At 50.0% G+C, this 16,756-nt stretch overlaps 2 protein-coding genes across 5 annotated transcripts in view; one reads left to right on the forward strand and one right to left on the reverse strand.

The window, feature by feature from the left end:
- The window catches only part of Thoc5 (THO complex subunit 5), a 34,100-nt gene extending 33,753 nt beyond the window's left edge, over positions 1-347 (forward strand). For all 4 annotated transcript variants that reach the window (XM_075944147.1, XM_075944149.1, XM_075944148.1 and 1 more), the window contains one exon: positions 164-347. In XM_075944147.1, coding sequence (XP_075800262.1) covers positions 164-227 — 64 coding nt within the window. In that variant the 3' untranslated portion in view covers positions 228-347. The remainder of the gene's footprint in view (positions 1-163) is intronic.
- Positions 348-6,503: 6,156 nt separating this feature from the next.
- Nefh (neurofilament heavy chain) lies at positions 6,504-16,538 on the reverse strand. The gene is made up of 4 exons (XM_075944151.1): positions 15,567-16,538; positions 13,605-13,804; positions 12,606-12,730; positions 6,504-9,064 (listed from the first exon to the last, which is right to left on the reverse strand). Exons 1-4 carry the CDS (start codon positions 16,447-16,449, stop codon positions 7,087-7,089), a joined length of 3,186 nt encoding a protein of 1,061 aa, XP_075800266.1. The 5' UTR covers positions 16,450-16,538; the 3' UTR covers positions 6,504-7,086.
- Between the last annotated feature and the right edge of the window lie 218 nt (positions 16,539-16,756).

Here is a 16,756-nt window from a genome sequence, read left to right on the forward strand (position 1 = left end):
CTTAACTAGTGTGATCTGATTTTCTCACTGTGCCCTGCACCTAAGCCATGCAATTGTAACATTTCCTCATGACAGCTACCTGGCGTTCTCTTGTGAGTGAACTGTAATTGATCTTATCAGTCCAGAAGGTGTGTTATAACTATCCCTTTTCTTGTTTCTCTAGGGGTCCAAGTAGGATGAAGCCATTTAAATATAACCATCCTCAAGGATTCTTCAGCCACCGGTGATTTCCCTCTCTAACCTATCATTCCCCCAAAGCCCAACCCTGGATCACTGCTTTTTATTCTGGCCACATGTTCTTGTTATTTTCCAAAGACACCAGCTGATTAAAATGTCACCTGACCAAATGGCCTTTGTTTGTAACTACTTGGGCAGTCTGGAAGAGCAGGTGGGACCATGACCATGGCATGAGGACCATTTCTGGATGTGCCTTTTTTTTTTTTGGTAGGGCGTGGGAGGCTCAAGACAGAGGTTTCTCTGTGTAACAGCCCTGGATGTCCTGAAACTCACTCTGTAGACCAGACTGGCCTTGAACTCAGAGATCTGTCTACCTCCTCCTTCCAAGTGCTGGGATTAAAGGTGTACGCCACCACCAACCTCCCACTTGGATGTGTTTTTTTTGTTTGTTTGGTTTTTTAAAAAATATTTATTTATTTATTTATTTATTTATTGTGTGTACAATATTCTGTCTGTATGCCTGAAGGCCAGAAGAGGGCGCCAGACCTCTTTACAGATGGCTGTGAGCCACCATGTGGTTGCTGGGAATTGAACTCAGGACCTTTGGAAGAGCAGGCAATGCTCTTAACCACTGAGCCATCTCTTCAGCCCTGTTTGTTTGTTTTTGTTTTTTATTGTTTTGAGACAGAATTTCTCTGTAGCTTTGTTGCCTGTTCCAGTACTCTGGATGTGCTTTTTAAAGGTGACTGAGAAGCCAGGCAGTGGTGGCACATGCATTTAATCCTAGCACTTAGGAAGCAGAGGCAGGAAGATCACTGTGAATTCAAGGCCAGCCTGGTTTACAAAGTGAGTCCCAGGACAGCCAGGGCTGTTACACAGAGAAATCCTGTCTTGAAAGAGAGAGAGAGAGAGAGAGAGAGAGAGAGAGAGAGAGAGAGAGAGAGAGAGAGAGAGAGAAATGTCGGTTCTAGTTCTAGGAAGTGACACCTGTTTGTCCACACCTGTCTTGTGTAGTTTTTCAGTGACAAAGTATCTTGGTGTTTTTGTTTTGTTTTGTTTTGTTTTTATCCTAGATTTCTACTTACTAGGAAGTTGCGAGAGAAACCAAAATCAGTAGATCCGGATGTTTCTTTCAGCCTTCATTTTTTCTGCTAGACTGTCTTTGTTCCTTGAAGGCCTGACACTTGGCAGGTGGATATTTTAAATGCCTAACATTGCAGCAACCTTAAATAGAAAGCAGACAGACATCACAGAGAATAGCTCTAAATATTTCAAGTGTTCACAGTCAGGGAGCCAGTACTGGAGAGTCATGTGCAGAATGACTACCCGTGACAGCACGCTGTCATAGCGAGACTGAGACCAGGCTGGCCACACTGCCCTGGACGTGCTCAGAAGCTAAGCGAGATGGATGGAGAGCGAGACCAGGTGACACTGGAGGATCCTTATGACAGGGACTCGATGACTTCAGGACTTCACCAGAGGTGGAGACCCACAGAGCTGCACAACAAGATTCCGTCTCAAAAACTAAAATGTTTTGACTCAAAGGTTAGGAAAATGATTGCAGAACTATCCGTTCTTGGGTCTGTAAGTGAAGCTCTGTGTAGAACACTTGCCTAGTATACTGAAGGCCTGGGGTTCAGTCCTCAGCATGCAAAAAGAACAGCCTTCCTTGTCCTAAGTTTTCTTAGACACTTGTCTGAAGAACTCTGCTCTCTGCCCAATCAATACTAAATTCACAACTCACCTTAAGTAGAATAGGGAGGCTGGAGAGATGGCCTAGTGGTTCAGAGCACTGAGACTGCTCCTCCAGAGGACCCGGGTTCAAATCCCAGCAACAAAATAGTGGTCACAACCATCTATTGTGAGATCCAATGCCCTCTTCTGGCATAAAGTGTAGAATACAGGGCTGAGAGTATAGTTCAGTGGTAGAGCACAAGCAAAGCTCTGTCATTCCTCAGCACCAAAAAGTAAAGAACCAGGATACACAAAGAAAAATATTTAAAAATTATTGAGGGTCACACCTTTAAGTACTCAGGAGGCCAAGGCAGGCAGGTCTGCGGGTTCAAGGTCAGCATGGACTACATTTTGAGTTCCAGGACAGTTGGAGGTCATTTAAAGAGACCTTGTCTCAAAAACAAAAATTAAGAATTATTCTATGGTTATGGGCTACACATATAGCTTAGTTGATAGAGTGCTTAAACTTCATGAAGCCCTGGATTTAATCTCCAACAACACATAAACCAGCTGTACTGGTGAATGTCTATAATCCCAGCATGAGGTAGAGTCAGGAGGGACAAAATTCAAGGTCACTCTCTGCTGTATAGGAAGTTTGAGGCCAGCTGAGCTACCGAACACATCATCTCAACAATAACCATTCTATTGTTAGAAGTATAATCTGGTTTGCTAACTCAAAGGCAAATTAATGGTGCCTTTTATTATAGTTCCAGGCAAGATTTTCCAAGCTTTTCATCTCTGGAGAACAGTGCAATCAATCCAGCACTTTGCAAACACTTAGTAGATTAGCCTTGACAGCATGAACTTCCCACATAGAAACTGCTTTTTCTGCCCTTTCTGCTGAACATCTCAAAGATAAAGTTTTGGGGAGTACAAGGCAATGGTGGCACACACCTCTAATCCCAGCTCTTGGGAGGCAGAGACAGGTGAGTCCGAGGCCCACCTTGTCTAAGGAGCTAGTTCCAGGACAGCCAGGGCTGCACAGAGAAACCATGTATTGGGGGTGGGGAGAAGAAGAAAAAGATTTTGGGGCTAGAGAGATGGTTCAGTAGTTAAGAGCATGTACTGCTCTTGTAGAGGCCCCCAAGTTTGTGGTGTGGCTTACAATCGCCTGTAACTCTAGCTTCAAGGGATCCAGTGTGTCAGCCTCCGCAGGCAGCAGCACTGATGCATACACCACCACCACCCTACACACACTTAAATAAAAACATAAAATTAAGACAAGCCGAGAGACTCCAAAACCTGCCACGTTCTTCATTCCTTAGGGTAGCCTTAAATGTCCAGCATCAACACCTTGCCACCCCACACTGCCCCCATTCTCTGACTACCAGAGAAAGGCACTCTTCAGCCAGAGGCCCTCAGCTACACAGACTTGCCTATCTACAAGCTGATCTGACTCAGCTGGCCTAAGATGGACCAAGGAAATACATTTTTAACAAGCTCCTGAAATGCATTTTGCCGTAGCCTTTCTATGAAGGCGTACTTTTATCCCTTCTCTTCCCTCATTTTTCTTGGCGACACGAACACAGGAGAGCCAGTTTTCTAAGCAGCTCCTTCTCTGCTGTCTTGTGCAGCTGAGCTCCTGGGTGCTTTTCTTCCTGTCCCTGCTGGCATCTTCTTGGTCTGGCTACTTTCAGGCAGTGTCTCACTGTCTGTGCTGAATAAGATTAAAACAGGGCCTAAAATTAGTTCCTTTAATGGCCCCTGCATTGCAGCCACCACTTTGGTCTTGTCTGGAAGACAGCCAAACTGACTCAGCACAAAAGCTCACCTCTAGAGAAGCAGGGACTGGGTGGAGAGTGCTGGGAGGGGCTCTGCTTGCTGGCTACAGCTTGTCCCTAGCAAAAGAGCCAGCAGAGCAAAGGTAACAAAACAGACTTGACAATCAGCCTCTTCAGAATGTCTATATAGGGCAAGGACCTCGCAGCTGCTTCTGCTAGAACTGCCCATAGTCTTTGCAGTTTCTGAGCTGGGGCACACCCCAAGCTACAGCCCCTGCCTGCTTGCTTTGCACCAGGAAACCCCATTCATGTTCCTTGCCTTTTATTTATTTCAGTGCTGGGGATCCAATAATACAGAGTGTCATGCTTACTAGGCATTGAGCACACCCCTCAGCCCATCTGTCTTAGGGTTCCCATTGCTGTGATGAAAACACCATAACCAAAAGCAAGTTAGTGAGGCAGTCTCATCTTGCTTCCTCTGTGTCCGGGTGACAACTGCAGACCGAGCCTTTCCTCTTCCCAGAATTCTCCTGTTCTGGTCACCCCGCCTATACTTCCTGCCTGGCTACTGGCCAATCAGCATTTTATTAAACCAGTACAAGTGGCAAAGCTTTACAGAGTACAAGAGCATATGGCACAAGGGACTTTGCATGGATGAGGGCAAGAGTCTCAAGGTGTGGAGATTAGCCTGGGTTTCCTGGGTGGGCTGATGCCATCAGAAGGGTGCAAAGACAGAGACTAGAGAACTAGAACTGAGAAGAAGATGAGGGACACAATTGGAAAGATAGACTGGAAGATGGGGGCCTGGGCCAGAGCAAAGTCAACAGGGTATGTCTAGGCTGGGCAGGCAGCAAGCTTTCTTTCTTACAGGAGCTTCCCAAGGCAAAATCCTTTTTAATCCTTACTTAATACAACACCAATGTATTATTGGTGACTCAACAGTTAATCACTAATTCTTTTAATCCACAAACCAACCAAATAGCTTTGGGCTCCCACCTCACTGTTTCTCCATCATTTATTGACCCTGAAAATGGGATTAAGGAGATAGCTCCATTGGTAGAGAGCACACACACTCTGGATTTGATCCTTGGGACTACATAAACCAGGGGTGGTGGTACACACAGAGAACCCCAGCCCTTGGGTTCTATGTTATTCTCTACATAGTGAATTAGAAGCTAGTCTGGACTACACAAGACCCTATCTCAAAAGAGTGATGCCTACACAGACTACAGATAATGTATGCAATATCATGACTACTCTTCATATGTGTCATCATAAGAAATCCTGGAGTATTCAGGTGACTGACATTTTTAGGCAAGCTACATGGGGGAGAGCCAGGCGAGGTGGTATATGCCTGTAATAATGGTATTCCGAAGGCTGAGGTAAGGACTGTTAGTACTGATTTTATTTCTTGCCTTTCAGATCTCCACTTTATGTGCAGGTGTGGCTATGTGCTAGGGCCTATGGATGTCTGATTTCTCCAGAGCAGACAGCTCAGAAAATTAATGTTCAGTTGTCAGAGTCCTTGACCATGCTGATAAGTGGTTATTTGCCAGGGACCAAGGTGCATGCCTATAATCCTAGCCCTCAGAAGGTGGAAGCAGAAATTCAGGGTCATCCAGGAACATAACAAGTTTAAAGTAACCCTGGGATACATGAGACTGTGTCAAAAAATATTTTTATCTAGAGGTGATCGCCCTTGGCATTTTTTTAATAATTCAATCTTTGTGACAGATGGAGATGTGTGCCGAAGATGACGTGTGGCTCCTAGCCTGGAGTGTGAACCAGAACTCGGGTGTGCCGAGGGTGGGGCACGCTCCTTCCCTGCAGTATCGCCATTTATTCTTGATCATAGCGACTCCTGCTTTAGTCACTGTTATTCAGAGCCCTCTGTTTGTAAAGCGGTGTCTATACCCAAAGAGCGCTGGTAAAGAAAGGGATTTATCACTTCAAGGAATGGCCACAAGCTGTGGGTTGGATCGTTAGGAAATCCACCATAGGTGTCTTGTTCATTTCACCTTCTCAGACTATCTTACCGTAGCTCTGGAAACGTGACTGCCCACAGCTCCTGACTCACATCTCACGACCAAGTTTAAAATCCCAGAAAAAATGTTCATTGGCTATTCTGGGTCAATCCTCAGTGACCAGAGGAAGGGAATAAGAAACATTATAGCCGAAAGCCATCTAGTGGGGGTGGGGGAAAGGTGAGGAACAGAGAAGCAACTCCTGAGCAAGCGGAATAAGGGGTCATGCTAGTCCCACCAAGGATTTAACAGTGAGGGTGCCATGGAAACCTGCAGGACTGTAGCTTTCAGAGCCAGGTATAGTGGTAGATTCAGGCAACCCCAGACATTTGGGAGATAGAGACAGGAAGACAAGTTCAAGATAACCCTGGGCATTTAAGCAAGACACTGTTGCAAATAAAACTATAAAAGGGGTGGGAGTTGGGAACGAGAAAGGTAAAATCCATGCCCAGATAAGCACATTGGGTGTAAATTAGGTGACTGCTGTAGTCTTCACCACAGATGAGTTAGCCATGTGTGGCCTTTTATATAAGGTACTTCTTATGGTCCATGAACCATTCAGCATCCTCCTGACGCTCACTGTTCCCAGGCATCCCAGCATCCGTGTACATAGGGTAAACTGGGGTTTGGCAAAGTGTGGACCTTCCCTATGCCTCCCTCTCAGATTGTGACATTAACTGCGCAGTCAGGAGTATGCGGCTCCCAGGTGATGCTGATGAAGGTAACCCATGGACCATATGCAGGAATAATGCCCCAGGCCACCAGCACAGACCTGGTGTAACATCCAGACCTCCCGTCCCTGTCCCTAGCCTTCCCAAGGGAAGAGAACAAATAAGAACAGCTACAATTTTATTTTAGAAGCACTTGGTTTTATTGCACGGAAGCAATTGAAAGTGGACTCAGTGGAAAGTGCGCCCTGGCATGGTTCCGTGGCCAGTGCCCTGCTTCACCTGCTGCAGCTCTTCCAGGAGAGTGCTGGGGAAGGGCCTGACCACTCCTTTGGAAAACAAGAAGGCATTCGGGAATAGGTTACATTTCAAGCATAATGCATTTCTAACTGCTCATTCATTATTGCGGCCATCTGTCATTGTACATACAGGAAGTAAATGCACTTATTTGGAAAGGAGGGGGCACTTTTTAGTCAAGTGGTTTTCATGTAGCATTCAGCATACATCACGTTCGGCTACAATAAGCTATAATAATTGTCCATCACCTGAGGTGGGCTTGGGATGTGGGGGGTTAGGGCTCAGGGTATCTTCTCTTGCTAACTTAATCCTACTAGAAATTCCTGTTTGGTGAGGGCAGGCCCGTCATCTAAACACTGCTGCTTCTTACAGAGAGGAAAGAAAGAAATAAAACTTATTGCACTGACCCTTAGGTACCGGGGCCCTCCTGAGTTTCTTTGGCTGTTCTGGTGTTCCTGTGCCAGCCTACTTCTCCCCCTTGGCAGCCTTGTCCTCTGTGGCCTTCTCTGGGGGCTGGCTATCTTTTTGGTCTGTGCTAGAGGATTTTTCTGCCTTTTCCGTCTTGGGTTTGCCAGACTCTTTGGAAAGGCTCTTGTCATCCTCCTTGGCCTTGGCCTCTGTCTTGGGTTTCTCCTCGGGCTTCTTGGACTCTGTGGCCTTCTCTTCCTTGCTGTCTTTCTTCTCTGGTGCTGCCGGCATCTCTTCTTTCTGTGGCTTTTCCTTCTCTGCGGGTTTGCTGGGTTCTTTGGCCTTGGTGTCTTCTGCTTCTGCCTTGGGCATCTCTGTCTTCTCTTCCTTCACCTCTGTCTTGGCAGGAGTCTCCTTTTCTGGGGTCGCTGCTTTTTTCTTCTCTCCAGACTCTTCCTTCTTGGCTTCCACTGTAGCAGCCTTCTCCTCCACCTTGGGCTTTGGGGCCTCCTTCTTGGGTGGTTCATCTTTCTTGATCGCCTTCTCCTCCGTTTTTGGTGTAGCAGGGGTCTTCTCTTCCTCCACTTTCTTTGGGGGTTCTTTGGCTTTCACCTCCTCCTTCACAGGAGACTTCACCTCTTCCTTCTTGGGAGCTTCCTTCTCAGGAGCCTTGGCATCTTCCTTCTCAGGGGACTTGACTTTCTCGGGGGACTTGACCTCCTCCTTGGCAGGACTTTTGGCCTGCTGGGGAGATTTGGTGTCTGCAGGGTACTTTACTTCCTCCTTCCCTGGAGTCTTGGCTTCTGGAGATTTCACATCAAGAGTCTTGGCCTTCTCAGGAGACTTCAATTCCTCCTTCACTGGGCTCTTAGCCTTCTCAGGGGATTTCACCTCAGCTGGAGGCTTGACCTCTTCCTTCACAGGGGACTTGGCCTTCTCAGGAGACTTGACCACTACTGGTGATTTTGCCTCTTCCTTCTCCGGGGACTTGGCTTGAGCTGGAGATGTTGCTTCTTCCTTGATTGGGGACTTGGCCTTCTCTGGAGATTTTACTTCAGCTGGGGACTTCACTCCTTCCTTTACAGGAGACTTGGACTCCTCTGCTGGGGATGTTGCACCTTCCTTCACAGGGGTCTTGGCCTTCTCTGGAGATTTAACTTCAGCAGGAGATTTTACCTCAGCTGGTGACTTGGCCTCAGCCGGAGATTTTACCTCAGCTGGTGACTTGGCTTCAGCTGGAGATTTTACCTCAGCTGGTGACTTGGCCTCAGCTGGTGACTTGGTCTCAGCTGGAGATTTTACCTCAGCTGGTGACTTGGCTTCAGCTGGAGATTTTACCTCAGCTGGTGACTTAGCCTCAGTTGGTGACTTGGCTGCAGCTGGAGATTTTACCTCAGCTGGTGACTTAGCCTCAGTTGGTGACTTGGCTGCAGCTGGGGACTTGGCCTCAGTTGGTGACTTGGCCTCAGCTGGAGATTTTACCTCAGCTGGTGACTTGGCCTCAGCTGGTGACTTGGTCTCAGTTGGTGACTTGGCCTCAGCTGGAGATTTTACCTCAGCTGGTGACTTGGCCTCAGCTGGTGACTTGGTCTCAGTTGGTGACTTGGCCTCAGCTGGAGATTTTACCTCAGCTGGTGACTTGGCCTCAGCTGGAGATTTTACCTCAGCTGGTGACTTGGTCTCAGTTGGTGACTTGGCCTCTTCCTTCACAGGAGGCTTGGTTTCCTTTTCTGGAGATGTGGCCTCTTCTGCAGGGGGAGATGTTACTTCTCCTCCTCCTTTTATCTCTTCTTCACCTTCCTCCTCTTTGGCCTCTTTTTCCTCTTCTTCTGTCACTTCTTCAGTCACCTGGATCTCTTCTGTCTGCTCCTCCACAATCACTGTTTCCTTCTCTGACTTTTCTACCACTTTTATCATCTCTTCACTTTTGACCTTTATGTGAGTGGATGTGGAGGGAATTTTCGGGAGTGCCTCGGTAAGAGAGAAGGGACTTGGACCAAAGCCAATCCGACACTCTTCGCCTTCCAGAAGCTTTCTACGGAATGGATAATGAGACACACCATTAACTCAGAGCAGACCTGCAGGTTTGCATTCTTTCTTGGTTTTTTTGGAAGCCCCATTGCATTCAATGACAGGGTTTGGTGAATGAAGGATATGAATGAATGGCAGGAATTTCATTTTCATCCCCCTTTTTTTCTTCTTTCCTTCCTCTCTCCTCCCCATTGCTCTCCTGTTTTTCTCTGGTGCTGAGGACTGAGCCATGAGCCATGTTAAGAACACTCTCCATGGGCTGGAGAGATGGCTCAGAGGTTAAGAGCATTGCCTGCTCTTCCAAAGGTCCTGAGTTCAATTCCCAGCAACCACATGGTGGCTCACAACCATCTGTAATGGGGTCTGGTGCCCTCTTCTGGCCTGCAGGTATACACACAGACAGAATATTGTATACTAAATAAATAAATAAATATTTAAAAATAAAAGAACACTCTCCACTAGGTCACAGGCTCAGCAGGAAGTACTGTCAGAATGGAGAAAGTTCCCATGGCCACCCACAGAGCCTGACCTTGGGGGCTGCACTGCTTTTTATGGGAGGAAATGTCTCCCTAAAGAATATCCTCAGTAGAAAACTCCTACATTGACAACTGTCTCTTAACTAAAACCTAATTTAAGAGAAAGTTGAAGGGTTTGGGGTTATAGCTCAGTGGTATATTGCTGGTCCAGTGTGTATGAGGTCCCGGGTTTGAAAAAAGAGACGTGACTACTGGGACGACTGAAAGTTGTGCAAAACCTCTACATGCACACTGCGCACACACTGTGCAGGTACATTGCATGCACACTGCGCACACACTGTGCAGGTACACTGCATGCGCACACACTGTGCAGGTACACTGCATGCACACACTGCGCACACACTGTGCAGGTACACTGCATGCGCACACTGTGCACACACTGTGCAGGTACACTGCATGCGCACACTGCGTACACACTGTGCAGGTACACTGCGTGCGCACACTGCGCAGGTACACTGCATGCGCACACTGTGCACACACTGTGCAGGTACACTGCATGCGCACACTGCGCGCACACTGTGCAGGTACACTGCATGCACACACTGTGCAGGTACACTGCATGCGCACACTGTGCAGGTACACTGCATGCGCACACTGTGCAGGTACACTGCATGCGCACACTGTGCAGGTACACTGCATGCGCACACTGAGCACACACTGTGCAGGTACACTGCATGCGCACACTGAGCACACACTGTGCAGGTACACTGCATGCGCACACTGAGCACACACTGTGCAGGTACACTGCATGCACACACTGTGCAGGTACACTGCATGCGCACACTGCGCACACGCACCCTAAGATGAAAAATAAATCTCTCCCATGGCTGAAAGAAAAAACGCTGGGAACAAGTAAGCCCATACTTATAAATTTAGTTTGAGGTTTGGGAGTATTGCTGTTTCGAATTGTCCCATCACCTTTTGCAGCCATTCTCTGGGATCTGTCCTTTCACTTAGCTACTCACTAGGTGGTGACAGCTACCCAGACTCCTAAGGGCTCGCTTTCCTCACTGGTAGAGAGATGACTCCAGAGTCCTTACTCAGAGGGCTGTTTCTGTGACATAATGACTATTAAAGGCTTGGCGAAGTAAGGGGGTCTCCCCTAGAATAGTGTTTTCCAAGTGGAACAGCTGACATTACCCCGGCTCTTGGTAAACTACAGAGCTCAATCCAGCAGCCTGGGGCAGAGCCCCGGTCTGTCTTTCTAACTCAAGATCACTCTGATTCCTGGTTAGTGCACTGTACTGAATAGCAGATTAGACCAGAGCAAGGAGGTAGGCAGTCAAGGGTCACCAACCAGAAGAGGCCTTCATGATGTCAGCCCTGCTAGACTGGGAGGGCTCATCTTTGGGAACTGCTCTTCTCGTGGCTGCCATTCAGTAAGTACTGAGCCCAGGAGAACCTGTGTCAGCCGGATTTCCCTATGAACGGAACTGGCTGAGCCTCCCAACAATCCATGGTATGCAGGTTGTTCCTGTCATCTCTGCCTATCCTTGCAAGGAATGAAGACCTGGTGAGCTAAGGTGGGCTTATAATGGTTCCTGACTACCTAAACACCTCTTTTCCTTTAAAGCAAGTCTCTGACTAGCTGGGTTTGGGGTAGATAAAGACTTTAAACTGTAAGTCACAGTCAGAAAGAAAACAAGTCACTCTTGAGCCAATGAAATAGCTCAGTGGGTAAGCACACCTACCATGGAGCCCAAGGACTTGGGAAATTTGATACTCAGGACCTACATGGTGGAAGCAAAAAAAAAAAAAACCCAACTCCCCAATCTGTCTTCTCCACACACACACACACACACACCCTCAAACCTCCATATGTGTGTGCATGCTAGCACACACACATATACAAATAAATAAATAAAATGTAATTAAAAGAAAATAAACTTCAAGAGTTCTGCCTCTTGAGAAGTAGAATAGCTGTGAGGGGCTGAGCGCAGGGACAACGAGGCATCTCGTAAGGTGTGCAGTTTGAATCTGGGATGGTGAAATAGCTCTGAATGGATGGGGATGGGTGCTGCATATGCAAATGTTCTTAACATCCTAAACTGTTGATTTAAAATGCTTAAATGGCAAATTTTAAGATACAAGGTTTCTCTATATAACAATCTGGCTGTCCTGGAAACTGCTTTGTAGACCAGGCTGGCCTCAAACTCACAGAGATCCAGCTGCCTGTCTCCAGAGTACTGGGATTAAAGATGTGCGCCACCACTGCCCCAGCATGATAGGGATTTTAAAACATTTTTATTTTATTATGTGTATGTGTGGGTGTGGGTACATGTCTGCATGCATTGTTGGGGACAATTTTCAGGGTTCTACACTGTCTCAAGGCTCTGAGAACACGGGCTCTATACTGTCTCAAGGCTCTGAGAACACGGGCTCTATACTGTCTCAAGGCTCTGAGAACACGGGCTCTATACTGTCTCAAGGCTCTGAGAACACGGGCTCTATACTGTCTCAAGGCTCTGAGAACACGGGCTCTATACTGTCTCAAGGCTCTGAGAACACGGGCTCTATACTGTCTCAAGGCTCTGAGAACACGGGCTCTACACTGTCTCAAAGCTCTGAGAACACGGGCTCTATACTGTCTCAAGGCTCTGAGAACACGGGCTCTATACTGTCTCAAAGCTCTGAGAACATGGGCTCTATACTGTCTCAAAGCTCTGAGAACACGGGCTCTATACTGTCTCAAGGCTCTGAGAACACGGGCTCTATACTGTCTCAAGGCTCTGAGAACACGGGCTCTATACTGTCTCAAGGCTCTGAGAACACGGGCTCTATACTGTCTCAAAGCTCTGAGAACACGGGGCTCTATACTGTCTCAAGGCTCTGAGAACATGGGCTCTATACTGTCTCAAGGCTCTGAGAACACGGGCTCTATACTGTCTCAAGGCTCTGAGAACACGGGCTCTATACTGTCTCAAAGCTCTGAGAACATGGGCTCTATACTGTCTCAAGGCTCTGAGAACATGGGCTCTATACTGTCTCAAGGCTCCTGGGCCATCTCACCTGTAGGCAGCAATCTCGATATCCAGGGCCATCTTGACATTGAGTAGGTCCTGGTACTCTCGGAGCTGCGCCGCCATCTCCCACTTGGTGTTTCTCAGCTCATTGTCCAGCTGCTGAATAGCATCCTGGGGATGACAGATCAGGCAAGTCATCTGCTAGCTAGTACTTGGCCCTCAGTTCCAGGTAAGCTGGGGCCACGCTGCTCAGCCACCTGGCTGGGGACAAAGCCCCTCCCTGTCAAAACTGTAAGCTGTTCATGTACAGACATTAAAAATAAATCTAGATCAGAAATCTCAGCCTGAGGAAAGACCTGGAATGAGAGACCACAGACACTGACTCGGTAAGTAAAATGATGGGTGCATTTTTGCAGATGTCTTAGACAGTGCTCTATGGAAGAGTTGAAGTGTAGCCCGGTTGTAGGACACTTGAGTAGCATCCTACACAGGGCCCTGGGGAGAGAGCAGTTTTAGCTACTCTGTTTTCTATTCTTTCCAAAAGTGCCTGCAAGTGTCTGCTCTTTGATTACCTGCCAAGGCAGAGGGTCCCCAGAAGCATACTGAACAGAGATGAAGCTTCTTCCCACTGGAGCACTGCTTAAAGTGAACCTTTACAACTACCTTTTGCCTCCTGCGTTGTTATGTCTTTCCAGTTCCCAATGTTTCTGTAATCACGTTTATTTATTTATCCAGTCCTAAGAAAGTGACACTTTTCTCCCTAGGGTTGTTCTTGATCAAAGAAATCTGCCAAGGCTGTCCCTCCTGCCACAGACTCTGGTGACAGGTAATAGAACACCCACTCCACCAGGATTAAGAGGTAAATTATTCATTAGGTGCTAGGATGCGCTTTGGCGCCCAGGACCTCATGCACGCTGGGAAGGCAAGACCTCTCCCACTGAGCTACACCCCTGCACTGGTGATCTTCACAGTCTGCAACGCTGCGATGTCTGACTCAGAGACCAGCATCCTTCGCTAAGAAAGTGATTTCCCTCCTCCTGCTCACCTGGTAGGATGCGATGTCTGCCTGATGACGGTCCTCTAGCTCAGAGCGCTGCCTCTCCAGTGATTCCTTGGTGCTTTTCAGCGCCTCCAACTCTGTGGTCCTGGCTTGCAGCTGCCGCCGGTACTCAGTTATCTCCTCCTGTGCCGAGCGCATGGCATCTGTGTTCACCTTGGCTGCCTCTGACAGTCGGTCCAACCTCACTGAATAAGGGAGGAACCAGGGCACAGGGTTAGGCACACCTGGACTTGGGTTCCAAGTTGGGCTCAGATCTGGAAAGTGACATGCATGGGTTGAAGATGTGCCAAGGTGTTAATCCACCCTGTTCTATGACAGTCCAGAAGCTCTTGTCCAAAGCCATCCAGCCAGGGAGGGGCAGGATTCAAATTTAGTCTATTGGTTTTAAAAAACAGATGGTCTCTCCCTAAACTCAGGAGAAAGGAAGGGCCAGGCACAGTTCCTTAACAAAGGGCTGGCATACTGAGAAGTTCGGGTGGGAAATCAAGCCATGAGGCCTAATGCAGGCTTGTGGAAGAAGTTAGCATCCCTGAGTCACGGGACATGAAAGCTGTGGGAGTGGTCAGTTACAATGTAGTCATGGTAACTCCCCACAGATATTGCAGAGTCCAAGGTCACAGGGGAGCCTAAGGCCTGCATACGAGTCCATTTCCCCTTCCTCTACCTGACTTCATTGTCTAGCACAGCAGCTTCTGAGCCAATCAAAGCCATACAATGGCCTCTGCCACCAACTGGCTCCTGATTCTCAGATCACCCAGTGCAAATCTGAAATCGGTCTTAATCTCCTGAAAGGGAACATCCCACATTCAAGGGCTGACCCTGGTGGAAAGAAAGAGGCCAGCTGGTGGGGACATATATCCTCGGATGCTCTGCTTGGGTGAAGGGCAAACCTCAAAGAAGCGTTCCCCTCTGGGAGGAACCTTGCTGCAGGGATGGGGGAAGGGATGATTCACTGCCACTGCAAAGGCTTGGGGCATGAAAAGGGGAATTCCAAGCATCTAAATCCTGGTATTCCTGGCTTTCCCTGGTGTTAGCAAGCTTTAAAAATCACCCCAGTGAGTATTCTTGGCTACTATGGATTGCAGACAGCCTTGGAAAGCACCTCAACTCTGCACTCTCCTGCCCAGGGTTATAGAGACGATGTCAGAGAGGATTCTGCAAGTAAGACTAGGAAACTCAGTGACTCCATGGTCCCAGTCCCCAAAGAAACAAGAGCCAGAGAGGGTCAATGTTGGTCAAGGTCACCTTGCAGCTACTGGGCGGTAATTCAGGGCAACTGAGCCTACCCTGCTCAGAATCCCTGGGAAGTTGGGGGAGAAAGGGAGATGGGAGGTCCCAGATTTTGAGAGGAGAAAGGGTATATTTAATAATAGAGGCTGCCTCCGCCACTTGCAATAATGAGGTCCATGTGCTGGCTCCATATTGGCTAGAAAGGGCGTGAAAATGAGAGGCTCCTTTCATCTCACACAGAAGATTCCTAAAGTGGGGGCATTACGTACTGAGTGAGTAGTAGGAAGAAGCATGGTACGTGTCAGCAGAATACCCCTGTGCCACCCTCTGCTAAGGGTGCGAGAAAGGGTGGGCTGAGTTGGCAAGGCAAGCGGGTACTGGATACCCTGGAAGGCTAGAAGGGGCTTGTTCAGTTTGAAAGGGAGACTGGTCCGAAACTGGGGTCTGTCTAATAGTGTGGGGAACAGAGGGATTAGCTAGCCCCAACGTTTAAGTACAGATATAAATAATATGAGGGTCGTCAACTAAAGGAAAATCCAAGGTTGGGGCGCCCCAAGGGAGAGCCGGAGTAAAAGCGCTACTTTATGAGGCTGCATATGCACTCTGCAGAGGGTCCAGCAGCTTTAGGGAGGACTCCTTGGTGAACCATCATCAGCTGCTCACTGGCCAGCTGGGGGAGGGGGGAGCGACCCCCTCCCAACCCACGCGCCCGCGCACCTCGGAACCACTCCTCCGACTGCAGCGTGCTCTGCACCGCATGGCCTTCGAGCTGCGCACGGATCTCCCGCAGGGCCGACGTCACGTCGCACTTGAGGGCATCGCGCGCCTCGGCGTGCGCCTGCGCTTGCGCGGCACCGCAGCCCTGGATCTGCCCGAGCAGCTCGCCCACCTCCTCCTGGTGGTGGCGCCGCAGGTAGCCGCACTCCTCCTGCAGCGCCTGCGCCTTCTTCTGCAGCTCCACGCGCGCCGCCTCCGCCTCCTGCGCGAAGCGCGCTAGGGCGCGCGCCGCTGCCTCCGCCTCCTCGCGCTGCCGGGCCTCCTCGTCCAGCCTCTGTCGCACGTGCGCGATGTCCTCCAGCAGGTGCTCCTGCTCCAAGCGCAGCTGCCCGCGCGCCGCCCCCAGGCGCAGCACGGCGCCGCGCATCTCGCGCACCTCGCGCTCGTACAGCTCGCCCATGGCGGCTCGGCCGGCTTGCTGCTGTCGCAGCGCCGCCGCCTCGCCCTCCAGGCTGCGGTTGTGAGCCTCGAGCTGCCTCACCTTGTCGATGTAGCCAGCGAAGCGGTCGTTCAGAGCCTGCAGCTGCTCCTTTTCGCTGCGCGCCGCCGTCGCCGCCACCACGCAGCCCTCCGGCCCGTTGCTTAGTGTGTCTAGGGAGTCGGTGCTCGAGGCGGCGCCGGCTCCGCGGAAGCGGCTGGGCGAGGCGGACACGGAGCTCACAGACGTCCGCGCCCACGAGTGGAAGCCGCTGGAGGAGCCGGCCGCGGAGCGCGGACCGCCGGTGCCCGCCTTGCGGCCCAGCGCGTAGTGCAGGCTGCCGCCTCCGTGCAGCGGAGCGAACGGGGCGCCCAGCAGCGCATCGGCGCCGCCGAAGCTCATCATGGCCGGAGCAGGTGCGGCCGCCGGCAGAGCGGGAGCGAGGGGCCGGGGCGGGTAGCACTGCGGCAGCTCCGGGACGCTGGCTCTTTTATATCCGCGGTGGCCGCGTCCGGCCCCTCGGCAGTGGGGGGCTGGGGAGGAGGGCCCCGCCCTCTCCACCTCCTCCCCCGCGGCCCCGGGCCGACCGGCTCCGGCTCCGCCGCAGTGAGAGGGGCGGGGCGGTGGGGGGACCCAGGAGTGAAGGGGAATCGTCGCATCGTCAGCGAAGCCTCCGAGGTCAGACCAAGGAGTAAAGGACTTCCGGAGCGGA

This window comes from Microtus pennsylvanicus, chromosome 12 (genome assembly GCF_037038515.1).
Source record: "Microtus pennsylvanicus isolate mMicPen1 chromosome 12, mMicPen1.hap1, whole genome shotgun sequence".
NCBI classification, from domain to species: domain Eukaryota; kingdom Metazoa; phylum Chordata; class Mammalia; order Rodentia; family Cricetidae; genus Microtus; species Microtus pennsylvanicus.